The following is a 16,662-nucleotide window of genomic DNA, read 5'->3' as shown; positions in this document are numbered from 1 at the left end:
GCGACATTCTGCCTCTAGCAGCTCTCTCATATCTGTTGAGGGAAAGGAGGCAGTATCTGTTCTCCGTGGCTGCAACTGGTTTCACTAGAACTAGTGATATTTCCATTCATATTATGTGTGTGTATACATATATGTATATATGTGTGTGTGTATATATACATATATATGTGTATGTATACATATATATTCAGCAAGTTTCCTCCAGGCTGAAGGGTCTTATACTTTAGCCTGGAGGAAACCTGCTGAATAAATAAATATCCCACTATCTGCAATCCTCTCTCTATATATACACATTTATACATATACATACACACATCTTCTGCCTCTGCATTTCATTCTGTATTACTTCATGCAAATCTCCCAGTTTTTCTTTTAATTCCTCCATCTCTTAATGCATAAGAGAACTGAATCTGTGATTTCATTGGCGTGGGAAGCTGTGGGTGAGGAGCTTCTACTGATGCAGGCTGAAACTTTCTCTGCAACATGGATAGTTTAAAAAGCAGAATTTAAGTGACTTGCCCATAATCACACAGCCAGTCAGAGGCTAGATTTGAAGCCAAATCTTTGCTGACCCGGAAGCCTGTTCCAATTTAGCCATTATGTTGCACCTATATTCCCATTATTAACTTGGTCAGCCATTTCTCAGTTCTAGTCTACAGTCTTCTAACTTTTATTTCTTTGGAGTACATTATCAAGTAGTGGGATTGATGAGTAGCAGTATGTGAGCAGCCTATTACTTTGCAGTGAACTCTATGTTACTAGGAGTCAGTCCCTCTCATTTTTAAGCTTTCTAGAAGTGGGCTGACATTGGTTAGTCTCAAAGATGAAGGAAAAGTACATATAAGATGCATCTTTGAAATATTAGTACCATATTCCTTTCCAAGTTTCACAGGAGGTTGTGAATACTGCACTGGCAATTCAACCATCAATATCAATGTTTTATCTCAAATAAGGTGGGCTTTCATATGGCGGAAAGCATAGCAATTGAATAACCATTTGGCTCTGCAGAAATATTCCCTTGCAAGTGGATTTTGTTCTGCCCCAACCTACCCAACTTATGCATCTAAATCCCAGCAGGAAAACATTAAGCCACAGACTGTCAAATAATCAATTCGTGTAGCACCAGTGAACAGGTCTTGTGTTCTGTGCTACCTGAGGTCACAAGAGCCACCAGCTCTTCGTTCTTGAGAACGAATTCAATCAATCTGAGTGATAGTTGCAAAGCTGAAGTGGAACTGAAGTTTCTAACAGGCCTAAGTTATCTCCTTGAGCACTCATGGGCTGCTCACCCCCCTGCTGAGAGAAAAGCAAAGAACATTTGCTCTGGCAAGCCGAACATGTTTCTAGGTAGAGGAGACAACGGAAAATCCATCTCTGTACACTTACTTCCAGGATGCTATTTCACGGTTAAGGAGACTCCTCGCAGACAGACGCCACAACTCATCAACCTCTTAAATGGTTCCCTGAGCATCTAAAGGCAAAAATAAAATTACCCAGTAACCTATCTTCTAATGAGCCTCTCCAAGTTCTTGAGTGCAGCAATAGGTTTGTACTCCAATCTTTTCAAGTCTAGTGAGATTTACCATGCACCTTATTATGCTATTCTAGCTTTTGAGAACCCCTAGTTTCCCTCTGGAGAAGAATTCCAAAAGCATTTGAAGATGCAATAAGCTAAGATTGAAAGCACAGGTGAGATTAGCCTCGTAAAGGATACAGGATAAAGTCAGAATGGAAGATGCAATCCTAGGCAGGGACAATAAGTTCTCTTGGATGAGCGCAATACTACAGCATAATCTCAGTGTGAAATTCGGTGGCTAGGAGAAATTGGAAATCCAGAGGGGTACGAAAAGGATCACAACTGCTAACCTGTATAGAACCACTATTCTGCTCAACTCATAATCTTACTATATGATCCAGCAAAAAAAGTATTTGCGGGGGCCTTGAAAACAGTAACCTTCAAAAGCCATGTATTACATAATAGGTGGTAGGTATGCAAACAGGTAGGATGTCCCAAATCCAACTATAAGGAGTGGGTAAATCAGCATGCTTTCCTCTCACCAGCCAACACTTCTTCAGGAATAAAAACCCTACCCACCTTGGAAGGGGTTGAAATTGAATGTCATTTCATTAACAGGACTGAGGGGATGGGAGGAAGAGGAAAGACTTTCCATATGAACTTTAGTTAACAAGAGCAGGTAGAAGAACAAGTCACAGTAACCATTTCCAACTGTCTCATTAGGTATAGGAAAAAGGTCACTAGCTACAGTTCCCCTTGTATTTCTACAGCTAGCAACAACACAATTATACCTCATTAGCTGATAGTATTCCCTTAAGTTTTGTGGGTCAAAAGTAAAAAGCAAATGTGGGCCCCTTTATTCTCTTTCTTTCCCATCTTTAAAGATTCTTGATCCTTTACTACATTAGACTTAGCTGGTTAGTCATTTATTAGATGAAGTTGGGGGTGGCAGAGAAGAGACTGACACTAGAGGTTTACTTCAGTGAATTCAAGCTCAGTATGTGGCAGACTGCTGTTTCATTTGTTGCAGAACTGGAATAAGACTGTGTGGTTCCTCGTCCCGCCCCCTCCCAAGTAGCTTTCCTTCACCTCCTTAGCAAGCTCCAGCTCCAAGGAATCAAAATTATGTCATGAGAAGCATGCCACTTCATCTGAAATACACCCAAGGAAACCATGACAGAGAAAACCGTACATTTATTCAATAAAAGCAAGAATGTACAATATAAACACTTTAATAAAGTGAGATGAAAGGCTCTGAACACAAAACATTCCAGCTAGTGATAGCACAGTCACATTTATTACATGTTTTATTATAAATTGCCAAGTCTTGTTTCAAATAATCAGTGGTCAACCCGGTAGTCACCAAGTATTTTCCATTTCCTTTACTTCCTTCAAAGACTGACCTTTCAAATCAAACAGTGAAAAGGAAACCTGGATCTAATTAATTATTCTGCTTTCCCAAATTTCCTATCTTGAAAGTTGTACAACAATTCTTTACCCTTTACTACATAAACTAGACTTAACTGGTTAGTACTCCCTGCTAAATCTGCTCACTTATTTTTCTACGGTTTACTACCACACAGATCATCTACTCAAAAGAAACCTAAATACTATTATATAATATATAAAAAAAGAGTAATTAAGTGCTCCCCCTCAAAAGCACTATATTAATGCAGGCTACTGTTTTTTTTTTTTTTTTAAGTAGAATGAACCAGAAAAATCCATCAGTAAGCAAAATCTATAAATTTCTGTCCCAAGTAGCTATTTAAGCTTCTGGACACCGCCTAAATAGGAGTTATGTCAATATATTTAGAATATAGTTGCAGACAACTTGATAGATAAAAAAAAAAAAAATTCAAAAGCCGATATGTATGTCCATATTTTTTCCTAAATATAAGCTTAGGTTTCACTACTGAGCTCCAGAAAAGTATCCTAATCCCTAATGAATTCCCTTCTTACATTAATTGTACTCTAAAGTACATAAGGGAACGGGGACCAAACTGAATTTAATGTCACATGTAACATCTTTACTGATTAATAAAAAAAAAAAAGAAAGAAAGAAAGAAAGAAGCCCTCCATGATATACTTTTGTAGCAGTTGCCCGTTTCTGCTAGCTTCAGTAACTAAATGTCCAATTTATAGGGTAGCCGTGGGGTGAGAAGAGATTCCCTAAGTACAAAACAAATAAAAAAAACCCTCTCACCCAGTTCATTACTGTTGGGCAGCTTCAAAATACAATCCAATTTTCCATTTGTGGATTTCGTGGTAGTAAACCAATTCTTCAGGCATGAAATACCTGAAAGGTTCAGTTCTCATTTATGCATCTGGTAACAAAATGTCTTCCTACCAACTATTTTCCTATAGCCAGCCCTATTGTCTTCCATTTTTCCAAACTTCAACCTAACCATTCTCATGTTGGGAGAAAATTTAAATGGTCAATCAATTCCTACCAATAATCTTGCAATCACACTGTGTGACTCTCCCCTCCCCCCCAAAAAACCTTACTGCCTTACAGATGTGTAACAGGCTCAACTGTTGCCCCAAATAGTCAACTTTCCCCCTCTGTAACATTTCCAATAAAGTCTATATTAGGGTTAAAAGGTCATAGTAGCCAACATCGAATCCCTTTGCTCGGCTCAGTTCACAAAAAATTAATCCAAGGCAAAAACTGTAGTGCCAGCACAAAGCAACTTTGAGTTGCAATTGACTTCAGTGCAATTTCAGCATCCTGCTTCTGTAGCGACTCTGTAAAATGGAAGAAACAATTTAAAATGGTAGGCATAATTTAAAAAGCAATTATTCTCTCCTACATTTTACAGGTTACAGTGGCGCCTCAAGTTAGTTTGGTACATGGAAATAACATGTATGGCTTGGTTCTATCACTTAAAACTTATTAACTGTCATGCTACATCCCTGGCATAATGCCCTTGTTTACTACTCTGAGCTTATGGTCACACAATAGGCCATAATCCATTTAAATATGTTGTTCAAGTCCTGGGTTCCAATTGTTAAGTCATGAAGAGAACCAGCTACACAGAGAAAAATACGGGGAATGAGTAGACCACTACATAGCATTTCCACTATTATCAGTTATTGCCTGCTTGCATTTTTCTTTTCCTTCTCAGGTTATTTTTCTTACGCAGCAAGATTAACTGTATAAATACGTATACATATATTGTATTTAAGTTAACATTATTTAACATATTGGACTGCCTGCCATCTAGGGGAGGAAGTGGGGGGAAGAAGGGGAAAAGTTGAAACAAAAGTTTTAGCAAGGGTCAATGATAAAAAATTTTACCCATGTTTTGTAAATAAAAAGCTATTAAAATTAATTTTTAAAATATAACAAAAGCTTTTGCAAATAACTTCTCTATAACCACCACAGCACAAAGTTTAAGAGTCTGTGTATTTACTTACCTTATTTTACTAGCTGCTTTTTTCCACCTCTAGTATATAACTGACACAGCATTTAACAATCAGCATTCCTGACAGCAATGATCAGCCTGCAAAAATTATAAAAGTAGGATTTATCTCATGAAATTTTCAAAGAAAACACTGAATTTGCCAGCCTATAACTGCCCTTGATTCCAGAAAGTTTTAAGTCAAGTTCAGACTTGCAGTTTACTATTTCAAGTTTTACTCTTTAAAATGGTGGCAGATTCACTGGTCTGGACTGGCTTAATGTTAAGTTGCATGGCTTACAGATTCTCATTCCTTTCCAATGGTGGACTGCCATGTTAAATCCATTAAGTTGACTTATTTGTGAAGGAATAGTGCAGTGTAAAGATTGGATTTTTAGTTGTAAGTCTTCAAGTTTACTACATTCAAGAGCATCATTTCAACTTCACGGCTGGACCTGGCTAATGTTGCCTCAGGTTTTTGTGTTTTTCTTATTAAAAAGAAAAAAAAAACTACTCACTCTTCCCCATAATAGTGGAGTTTCAATGAAACTAAAACAAATCAGACATCCCAACTAAATGTAAGTTTGCAATGGCTTGCTTGGGGGAAAAAAAACACCCAATTTTAAGCCAATTCGTGATGACTACAGATATATATGGGGGGAAAAATTGCATATGCAGCTTTGTCTTCATCAAAATAAAGAAAAACCAACCCCCCCTCCCCAACCCAAAATGTAATCTGTCTATAGAAGCTGCATTGTCAAAGCTTTTAAGTGTTACACATGCTTTTAAAAAAAATCCAAGAAGAAAATGTCGAATTTGGAGGACTTCTAACTTCTAATATTCTACTGAATATTGCTTTTCCAAAGGTTATCTAGAAAGCACTTCCATTTGCCATGACGTACAGCCATGTTTTGCTGTACTATGAGGAAGATACTTTGTTCAATTTTGACTTAGACGGAAAAACTAGTTTGCTTTGCTTACCATCTTTGCTGTTTCACAGGCATTTGATGCTTTATATCTGAAGTGGAATGCTGAAAGAGTCACTTGTTTTTAGAAGTCATAAGCCTTTGAGAAGTTGAAGATTAAACTTCTTTGCTTATCTATTTTCTCCTTTGCCTTTGGAATCAAGCTGTTCCTTTAAAAGTGAGACACTACAGAGTTGCAAAAATTTGAAACAGTAAGAGCAAGCATCATTTTGAAGCTTCGTTGTTGGAACTGGTCAAACCTTTTATTTAGAATTTTGCTGTTGTTTAATACACGTAAAGGTTGTTTTTTTTTTTTTTCCCTATTTGGGGGAATGGTCTTGCAGATTCACAAGAAAATGATGGAAAGGCAAAGTATAGTCATTACTATCCATTTGTGGTTTCAAGTTTACAAGTTTTTTTTTAAACTCAATTTTTTTCCTCACTAAGTATCTGATAATAGTGGGAAATCTTGCATAGATTTCAGTTTCAAAAAGAACAACCTGAAATCTTTAAAGAGCAGCATAACCCCCACCACCCTCCAAAACAACTAATTGGTTTAGAATGACAAGTTTGAAAAAGTAGAAGGATCCATTTCCATTTTAGATGGTTGGATGTTTGTGGAAGATCTTAAGAACTGCTGGTCTCAATTGTGAGGAAAACCGGATTGAAAGATAGCTTTTCAGGGGAAATTTTTACTTTAGAACTTACAATACTGGTAACACAGAGCTCAAATTTCACACATTTAACATCTGTCTTTTGGAAAGAAAACAAATCTGAAATGAAATTAAACATTGCTTTAACTTGTTCTTCATAAAGCATAAAAATCATGGAGGGGAACTTAACAGGCAATAAAAAAAGGAAAAACTAATTTTGTTTCGTTTTTAGCAGTCCTCTGGTAGTAAAGATAGAACAAGCTCCACTTGCTTTGTTTTTTTTTTTTTTTTTTTTTTTGAAAGGGGGTTTTGGTCCAAAAATTTAACTTTTTCTTTTTTAATATCTGCTTCTGCCTCCTCCTCTATCAGACCGGCTTCCTCCACGGCCACCTCTTGGTGCTCCGCGGCTTGAGCTGCTGTATGAATCACGTGGAGGAGGATATCCCCTATCCATAGAAGGCGGAAGCCCTCTATCTTGTCGACCGACTCGATCTCCTCGACCACTTGAGTAGATATCACTTCGGCTGCTTGAATAACTTTCTCTGCTTCCACCATATCCATCTCTGCTGTAATCATCATAGCGACTGCTTCCACCATAAGATGGAGGGGGCCCTCGAGCAGGTGGAGCACTACGTGAGTTACCTGCAGGGTCAATGGTCAGGTAATATGGCAACACTATAAATTTTATATATACACAATAGTTAAATCTGAATTTAAAGAATTCCTGTATTATATGTTTAACTTTTTTTGGAATGAAGGTGTAAAATCTGCCACTGCTGGTAATTTATAGTGGGGATTGCTCATCTGCTGAAATAGTGAATGGTTTATATGTTTGTTTGAAAAAACTGAAGAGTGTATTTCAAGAGGCATCTTTTAAAGACATTCCAGAACAGCTCGTTATTTTACAGTAGAAACTCAGCCATATTTGTCCAGTGGTAAGTTGCAACTGTAGACTTTTGCTTCATATTGTAATGGTAAATATTTGATCTTGTCAATTAGCATTTTAAAATGGTATTTTCACTGTTGGGGGGGAAAACACATAATACTGCCAATTTTACCCCTGAAAGCAAGCAACCCTTCCCCCTCAAGCAAGCAATCCTTAGCAAAACTGCAAGGCCCTTAAAACTCAAAAAAATCAAATCTGCCAGTTCACCCCCACAAAGCAAACAAAATCCCTCAAAAGCAAGCGCAGCCTGAAACTGATTCACATGGTCTACAGAAGCACAGATCAACTTAAGAGACCCTCAAACTGAATTCTTACCATAACTCTCATACGAATCTCTGTAGGAACCTCCACTGGGGTGATCTGAATAGTCTCTATCACGACCACCATAACCATCACGATCACTAAATAACAAGAAACCAAAATATTCAGTCTGCTCAGAAATCACATTTTACATTCTCAAAAGTCTCCATGCAGTCTTAAGCTATTTCAGATTAAATCTCCACGAAGACTTTTGGACCATTTTTATGAATCTTTCATCAAGCTACAAATGCACATCTCACTATACCTGTAGCCTCTAGATTGATAATCATCACGTGAACTGGAATGACCATAATCACGGTAGGCATAATCTCTTGGAGGTGGAGCATAATCTCTGTTGTCTCGAGAACTTTGATAATCTCTGCTTGAATAGCTAAAACAGAACAGAACTATTTATTATCCGAGTTTCTAAAAAACATCAAATAGACTTGAGAATTTTCTTGTGATTTCCCTTTACCTGTCCTTAGTATTATAACCATCATCTCTTGGTGACATATAAACATCTCTTCTGGATGGCATTGGGTCCCTTCGGGGTGGACCTCCATAATTGTCTCTCCCACGTGACACTGGAGCTTTAAACAAAAAACTTCATCTAAAACAGTGGCAGTATACCAAACTGACAGCAATGTTGCATAAATGAGTTTAAAATTTATATTTTGGTTCTAATTTAAAAGCCAGTTTTACAAACTTTCAATATCCTTAAATCCCCTTGAGCTCATATTTCACTAAGACTAAGTAAAACTATCTGCTTAAAGTTTCTGTCAAGAAACTTTTCCAGGTCTATCTACAAAATAAACAGATATAAACCTCATGTTAGCCATTTGATTCTCTCCTCTAATCTTGTTTCTGATGTAATTCCAATGTTATTATCCCAACTCTGGGATCATCTAAACATTTGGCCCAGGTAACCTAAAGATGTGGCCTATGGGGTAATTCGTTAAGCACTTGAATGTCTTTCCCCAATTTGAAGCTGATAAAAATGTACCTACTATATGGAGACTGCATTTCTGAAAGCAGATTTCAAATGCTGACATTGAAAAGTTCTAACTTAACTTCTGGTACAGCTAGGTGGCACAGTGGATAGAGCCACCAGCCCTGAAGTCAGCAGGACCCCAGTTCAAATCTGGTCTCTGGCACTGAACACTTCTATTTTAAGCTAGGTAAGTCACAATTGCCTCATTCTTCTTATTTGCCATTTTTACAAATATAGCTCTGGATGATGTAGGACTGAAGCCTTACAGGGAAAGCAAGAAACTGGAGAAAAGACTCTCAATAGCACTGCTGAACTCCTACTTGCCTTCATTTTTTCTATTCCATAGGAGTAATCTTCAAAAAGCAGCTTGTGTCCCAATGGGATAAACTTCTAAACATGAGCCAGCAAGTTTAGACTTAATTCCTAGCAAATGTCTAGACATGCCTTCTTGTTGTGAATGGATATTCTTATCAAAAGCAAACAAACTGGGACAGGATTAAATTTCCCTTTTTCGATTCGGCTATTACTGTCATAATGACAGAGAGACTATAACCTTGCTTTACAGTCTCACAAGACAATTGAAAACTGGTTGAATTAAACCCAAAATGTAGCTCTTAAAAGTTAACATAAGCCTCCATCCCTAGGGTTCCTCTATGTGGAGGCACAGATGAGTAATAGGAAGGGGATCTGGCCAGTTAAGAATGTAATCATTGTTAAATAATGGAGGCCCTCCAATTCCAAAAGACTCCTAATAGAAAATGCTGACCACATCCAGAATGAAGAACTAGGGAGTCTGAATGCTGATCTAAACATACTATTTTCACTTTTAAAACTTTTGTGTTTAAAACTTTTTACTTTGAGGTTTCCCCTTGTGATTCTTTTTTCACAACAGGACTTCCGTAAACATATGCAAACATGCTTAATGTGATTGTACATAACCTGTAACAGAACCTGCTTTTTTGGGGGAAGGGGAAAGAGAAAATTTGGAGGTCAAAAATCAAAAGTTGCAAACTATCCTTACATGTAATTGGAAAAATACAATTAAGTATTAGAGGGGAAAAAGAATATGAAAACAAAATGGAATTATCTGTTGGGGAATGACTGAACAAGTAAGTTGTATATGACCATGCTGAATGAATCATTGTTTCCATAAGACACGGGAAGAGGAATTTCCGAAAAACCTGATGCACAGTAAGCAAAAGCATTTATATGTTAAGTTAGATTTAACTGTAAAATGAAACGGCTATTTTCAGCAATATAATGATCCAATGCCAAAGGACTCAAAAATGCTATCCACATCCAGAGTGGACTGAATGTAGACCAAAGTATACATTTTTCAAATTTTGTTTCTCCCTCCCTTGAGTCGTATCTTCAACTGACATGGTAATATTTTGTTTGTTTGTTTTTAATGAGAGAACACATAATCCCCAAACAATTTGCTTACTGTCTCAGAGAAAGGGGATATGAGGGAGAAAAAAACTAATTCAAAAGAACTTTTCAAATGAATCATCTTTTATGTGAAACTGGGGAAAGAATATTTTTTTAAAATTAAGATCAAAGGCAAATCATCATATATAGTTTTCCCTTAGACCTAGCACTGTGTCTAGCATATAGTAATCACTTAATTCAAGTCGCATACTTGTGGTCAACTGCACAAAAGTACAGGATGGGGAAGATGTGATTCAGGCCAATGTGATTGAAAGGGGATGTAGAAGCCAACTGGGATCTTAGAGGCTATTAATAGAAGCACATTGTTAAAGAGCAAATTCAAAACAAGGACCCATTGAGCTATATGTAGTCTAGTCTTGGGGGTGGGTGTTGCCTATGTGGTAGAGTCTTTCAAATATTTGATAAACTTTTCACATGGAAGATTTGGATTGTTTTCTTTGGCCTCTGTGGACAGAACTACAAACAATGGATGGAAGTTGGAGGCAACCTTCTGCTCAACAAGGAAAAACAGTTAAAGCTGTCCAAAAATAGAATGTTCTACAAGTATTTATCTCTGCTCAGTCTATAGACATGATTCTTGTTTAGAAAGATTAGATTAGGTGAGCCAAGGTCCCTTCCTAGTCTGAAGATTCTAAGCCAACCAACCTCAAGGACTGTTTTAAGAGTCTTACTCTGCTTAAGTACCATGCAGACCAATTATATTTGAATGATATCCCACTCCAAACTATTATTTGAGAAGCAAAATTTACAGCTAGGCAACCTATAGAACTGACCTCTTCCTCCCATTCCACTACTGCTGCGCACTGGCCCTGAAGGTGCAGATCTTTTAGGTGGAGGACCCCCACCACTACGTGGTGGTGGGCCTCTTTTTACTGGAAGAGGTCCCCTGGAAGACCCCATGTTGAAGTTAAGAGAATATCCGCTATCGTCTATATTAGGGAAAAAAAAAAAGTGTTATATCAGTTGACAATGACCATGGGTCATATAGCACAAATAATGTCCAAGGAGTCTACGCTGTCTTTCCACTATAGAACCTGGCTATCCAACCACAAATGATCTATTCTAAGTTAATAAAGAGCTTTCGAGCTTTCCCTTGTTAGGATTTTATATTAATTCAGCCATTTACTTTGCATGCAGTGGCAGAATACCATTTTTGGGCATCTTATTACTGAATTTTATATCTTGGTTAAAAGCATGCTTAAGTAAAAAGGGAATGTAGTTTTTAAGGGGTGAGTGAGTGAAGACTCATAGGACCATAAAAGGAAAATTCCTGTTTCCCTGTGGTGAAATGCTAGCCATTTTCCAGCTGCATAATAAGGCTGATTTATCTTTCTTATCCAAACACTCATAAAGATGTGTTATTGAGTCCTTAAGTTTGAATTGGTTGTGTTGAAGGGAACTGTTTGTTCACTCTGAACCTTATCAGTTAGATAAGGAACAACTTGCCCAAAATGAGCATAGTTTTTAGGCTTATGTCTATACTTTGGAAGACTGGGAGTCTTAAACCCAAGTAGAACATCTATGAATTTTACTGAAAATTTTCAGTCCAAAATTTTACCCATATGCTATTTAAAAGCTAACTTAGAAACTATACCCATATGTCCTCCACGTGAGGGTGGTCCCCTTGTTCCTCCACCACTTCCTCCTCTTCCTCCTCCTCTAAGGCCTCTTGGAGGGCCTCTGCTTCTTGGTGGAGGTGGTGGCCCTCGCCTACCACCACTTTCAAAGGTTGGCTTAGTGGCTTGTTCAACTTTAATTGATTTTCCATCCAGGAGCTTAAAAAAAATAATTACAAAAAGCAGTTTAACATTGAATACATTATAATGTTCTGGCTTTTCTGGCATAATACCTTCCAGTAACCTGTATCTTACCCCCCCTCAATTTTTGTTACAGAGGGAAATATATGTGTGTGTATGTGTATAAATATATTTATTTATTTATTTGCCAGATAGGCGTTGAACAAGAAAATCCACCCAGAAACCCCCATATTTTCAGTTTATTTTGGCTCAATTTGCCCTTTAATTTATGTAATTTTTATTTATTAAGTCATTAAGAACTTTTAAGTGCAGACTGCTAGCTGAATGTAGATATAGAATTATAGTAAAATGAGTACAAAACTATAGTAAAACAAGTAGCATTATCACTATTCTTCCTGACCATAAAGTTTAGATTCTGGACTTTTAAGCAGACCAGGATTTCTGGTCTGTTAAGTTTTCATCCCTTCTCCACACCAGGGGGCTAGTTTAATTGAATAGGAAATAACACCATACTCAAATTTTAATTCTGAGGTCAGGAAGAAAAGTTAATTAGGTTTTGGTTATAAACAAAATTTGGTATTATATAAATGGCCAAAGCCAGAAGTTTTACTGACAAAAGCCAGGCAAAGGAAAACACAAATGAAATTAAAATTTTATTTTGCACTTTATGCAAACTACTATATAATGCTTGTTATGATACTATTTTGCAAGGAATAGAATAATCTCACCTTCCCATTCATATCTCTGGCAGCATCCTTTGCATCAGCAGGGCTTTCAAAAGTGATAAAAGCAAACCCCCTGGATTTGCTGGTTTCCCTATCTTTCATCAGCAGTACTATAAGGAAGAAGAATATATATAATTTGATCGAAATTACTACTAATCTATGGCATTTTTCCCCAACCCCCCTCCCCTCCAAAAAAAAGTAGCTCAGAACTTCTTAGAGAGGACAAAAAACATCATCACTTTGCATGTTCAATGCTTTTAAATTCATCATTGCTCAGCCTTTGGGGAGAAGGCAAGGGGAAACCAATTTCAATTAAGCATAATCTCACCTTCCACTATGCGCCCATATTTCCCAAATACAGCTTCAAGAGCCTTCTCATTTGTTTCAGTATTTAGTCCACCTACGAACAGTTTCCCCGGACGATCTGCTTCAACCATTCTGGTTTTGTTATATTCTGCCCACAAAAGAAAACACAATTTAGATCCAAACTTAATACCATCAAGAACGCTAAAGGACTTACAAAATAGCACTTCAGAATTACAGCCTAAGGTACAAAGTTTCTAGTCCAACTTCTCACTTCCACTAAAGTGTCCTAAACAAATGTTACAAACTTACTCGCTAACACGCCACCGCCACCGCCCCGCCCTGCATCTTTTATTGATTGCTTTCCGGGCAGTCTTTCAGCTAAGTACTTGCTAAACCCCCTTCTCTCCTCAGCAGGCCCCCCCCCCCCCCGCCTCTCAGGAGCTCAAGGAGCGCCTCCCTCAGCTGCCCCAAATTGAGCCGGATTAACAGGCTTGCAGCCAAGCTGCTCAAGGGCACACCAAGGACTCGGCTGGGACTGCACCGGAGCCCCCGCAGTCCCAGACGCCCTTTGAGGGGGGCGAGGAAGCTGGGTGGGGGAGGGGGGGTGGAACGGGACGGGACACCGCTTCCCCGAAGTAGCCAGGACCCCAGTCTCGGCGGCCACGGCAGCGCAGACCCCGCTGGGAGAGAGAACGGGAACTGAAGGAGCGGCCGGGCTCCCTCCCAGCTCCACCCTCCCAAGGGGGGCCCGCGCGGGCCACCGCGTGGTTCTGAGACAAAATGGCGGCAGCTCCTTCTCGGGGACAGCCCGGCTCCTCGCTTGGGCCCGCTCCTCCCCCCCCCCCGCCCCTTTCCAGCGCCGGAGGCCAGGGAGCGGCCTCCGAGCGCAAAGCGGGCCTCTCGCCTCTCCTCCAGCACTTCCAGCTCCCTGCTCCCCCTCCCTCCGGCCTCCTCCTCTCCCTAACTCCAAGCAGGCTGAAGCCTCTCGAGTCCGGGAGCAGCTCCCAAAGTTGTTCGGACAGGTTCTTGGGACAGATCGCAGCTGGGCCTGCCCCCCCCCCCCCTTTCCTTTCCTCCCTCCACCAGCCCAAAGTGCCACCTAAAATGGCGCCCACTCCCTCCATCTTTATAAATAAAGTGCAGGGCCACCGCCGCCCAAACCAACCTAACTGGGGGGAATGCAGCGAAAGCCTCCCGCTGGGCATCTCCTACGCACCGATTAGGCAGGAGGGGCAAAATGAGGACGCTGGACTCTCCGGCTACTTCTGGCTTCACCCACTTTGGCTTCCCGCCGCTGCGACCACGCGCTCTAAAAGTCGGCTCTGTACGCACGCGTTGTAGCCCCCCTCGGTATCCAAGGCCCCCGAACCCTAGACAACGAGAAGAGGAGAGACGCAACTACGCAATGAGAACGAACAAAGGGGCCGGCGAACTTTATACGGCCCGGGAACGAGGCTACAGGACCCGGATGGAGGCGTAGGGCGAGCGTCGAGGGGTGGAACTAACATCTCATAGACCCTCCTCTTTGCCCAGACCCCGCCCCATCGCCCAATCCCGTTTACTTTGGGGCCGAGCTTGAATGCATCTGCCTGCCCACTCGCTCCAAACCTCAGCGAATTCCCCCCGCCCGTCGGGACACCGGCTTGCTGGAGGAAGCACGAGGACTAGTTACCTGACCTGCTTTAAAGGCTCCTGTAGTTTTATTCCTTGTCAGACAGTCGAGGCAGGTCGAATTATGAAGATCTACCTTCTGGCTGGAGATCCGCCACGCTTTCTCCTGCTTCACGGTACCTTTTTCTGGGGAAGTGGCAGAGTAAAAAGCTCTTTCATTCATAGTTTATACATTTTAATATGAGTACTTCTGAGACTATTGTTTCCAATCCCCAAACTGCTCAGGGAATTGAAGGTAATTTACCCAATCTGCCTTTCCTCCTGGGCCTGCTTGGGCACTCCCCTAAAGACCCTCTAGGAGAAAGATTTGTTTGGGGGAGGGTCTGAGGACAAGGAAGTAAAATCCTCCTTCCCTGGAGCTGGTTGGGATAACAGTCCCTAGTAGCTGCTGTCCTTGGGTTAGATTCAAAACAATAAGGTTAAAAAACAACCTGGAAAGTCATTTCTGAGTTTAGATACGGTAGGAGATTGAAGTATACAATGTGAATATAAATCCTTTCCTTTCATTAACCACAAAAGGACTCCACTGGCCTTGTTACTTTATAGGTACTGGGAGTAAAATAACTTTCTGCGGATCCCTCAGGATTTCTGTGTTATGGGCCTTTTGAACTTCACCGGAAGTGTAACACTGTAGCATAGCACTACAAGGAGTTCGGGGAAAGCATTGCCAGTCTAAGGCCCTGAGCTGTAATCCCAATACTGCTACTTAACTGGGTGATTTTAGGCAAGTTGCTTCACCTCTCTGAGAGAATGAGAGTTTGGCTTAACTGGCCTTGGAAGGTCCTTCCGGCTCTAGATCTCCAAGCTAGATCTCTTGTCTGATTCCAGTGTCACCGGGAATAGCAAACAATCCATGAAAACTGGTTAGAAAGGACCATGAGCTGAGCGGTCATCAAGAATCATTGAGAAAACAGTATTGGCAGACCACACAGATAGCCTTCCTCATGTTCAACAATCTCTGATATACAGATATCATAGGAAATCAATCCCCTTCAAGCTTTTACCCTCTTGGGTCCAGTTAGGCCTCAGACAACTCACCTAACTTCTCTGGATCTGCATCCTCCTCTGTAAAACAAAAAGGCCCAATTTGATAACCTGTCTATGATTCATAATCATACACTAAACCTCTGATTCATAATCCTATGTATGTTGAATTCAATTCATTGAACAAACATTTACTGAACCATTATTATGTGGATGGAGCTAAACGAAATATTAGGCTACAAAAGAAATGAAAAAGCCCATCATTACTACTTTCACTCCTCCCTCCCCAATTTCTCTGATCTTGTCTCTCACAACTACCAGAAACTAGGCTATCATAATGGCCTTCTGATTGCTCTCACTGCTTCCTGTCAGTCTCTCTCCTCTCCATTCCAACTTCCACACAGCTGCCAAAATCAAATTTTCCCAGGCTCTTGCCCAACCATGTCACTCTCTGGCTCAAAACCTTTGAATGGCTCCCTATGGTCTTTCAGAAAAAAATTCAAACGTCAAAGCCCGATATTTCAGGCCGCCCCAAATATGACTTGTCTTAACCAGTGTGATTTCCTATGACTGTCTTACACTAACTAGCATTTTATAACTAACTTCTTTTACTATCAGGGTCAATGGTGAATGTGAGCAGATTGAAATAGAAAATCAATGAAGATTTCATCAAGGATTATAGAACAGAAAGTGAAAATAACTTAGTCATGGAAACCGGGATGACAAATGAATAGCAGGGGTGCTCCACTGATACCCTCACAACACCACAAATACACAAGGAAGGAAGACTGATACATATTAGTGGAACCTTCTGTGGAAAATAGCAAGCCTAGATGGGATGGGATTTGCATTGCTGCATGGGAACTCCTGAAATGATGAGATCACAGATCATTTTTCCAGTTTGGCATGGGAGTTTGAACACTGCCAAAATGACCCATTTAAAAAAAAAAAAAAAAAAAAAGTGGTGAGAGAGTGATTCATAAGATCCCTGAAGGAAA

General features: G+C 40.0%; 1 protein-coding gene and 1 non-coding gene across 5 annotated transcripts; both read right to left on the bottom strand.

Annotated features, from left to right (window-relative positions):
* Positions 1–2,692: 2,692 nt before the first annotated feature.
* RBMX (RNA binding motif protein X-linked) lies at positions 2,693–14,506 on the bottom strand. Of its 4 annotated transcripts, none has more exons than XM_074277805.1 (11): positions 14,226–14,506; positions 13,032–13,157; positions 12,707–12,813; positions 11,816–11,996; positions 10,995–11,150; positions 8,257–8,371; positions 8,047–8,172; positions 7,797–7,882; positions 5,899–7,177; positions 4,934–5,019; positions 2,693–4,261 (listed from the first exon to the last, which is right to left on the bottom strand). In XM_074277805.1, the coding sequence occupies exons 2-9, from the start codon at positions 13,138–13,140 to the stop codon at positions 6,873–6,875; spliced, it is 1,185 nt and encodes a 394-aa protein (XP_074133906.1). In that variant the 5' UTR covers positions 13,141–13,157; positions 14,226–14,506; the 3' UTR covers positions 2,693–4,261; positions 4,934–5,019; positions 5,899–6,872. The 4 variants fall into 4 exon arrangements, with proteins under 4 accessions (XP_074133906.1, XP_074133905.1, XP_074133908.1 ...); XM_074277804.1 differs by having other exon boundaries at positions 14,175–14,381; XM_074277807.1 differs by lacking the exon at positions 5,899–7,177 and having other exon boundaries at positions 14,175–14,381.
* On the bottom strand, positions 12,903–12,976 carry LOC141549273 (small nucleolar RNA SNORD61). Its single transcript, XR_012484306.1, has one exon. It is a non-coding gene; the product is annotated as a small nucleolar RNA SNORD61 (small nucleolar RNA).
* Positions 14,507–16,662: the final 2,156 nt, after the last annotated feature.

This window comes from Sminthopsis crassicaudata, chromosome X (genome assembly GCF_048593235.1).
Source record: "Sminthopsis crassicaudata isolate SCR6 chromosome X, ASM4859323v1, whole genome shotgun sequence".
In the NCBI taxonomy this organism is placed as follows: Eukaryota; Metazoa; Chordata; class Mammalia; order Dasyuromorphia; family Dasyuridae; genus Sminthopsis; species Sminthopsis crassicaudata.
Note: the sequence above shows the minus strand (reverse complement) of the source record. Positions and strands in the feature narration are given on the sequence as shown.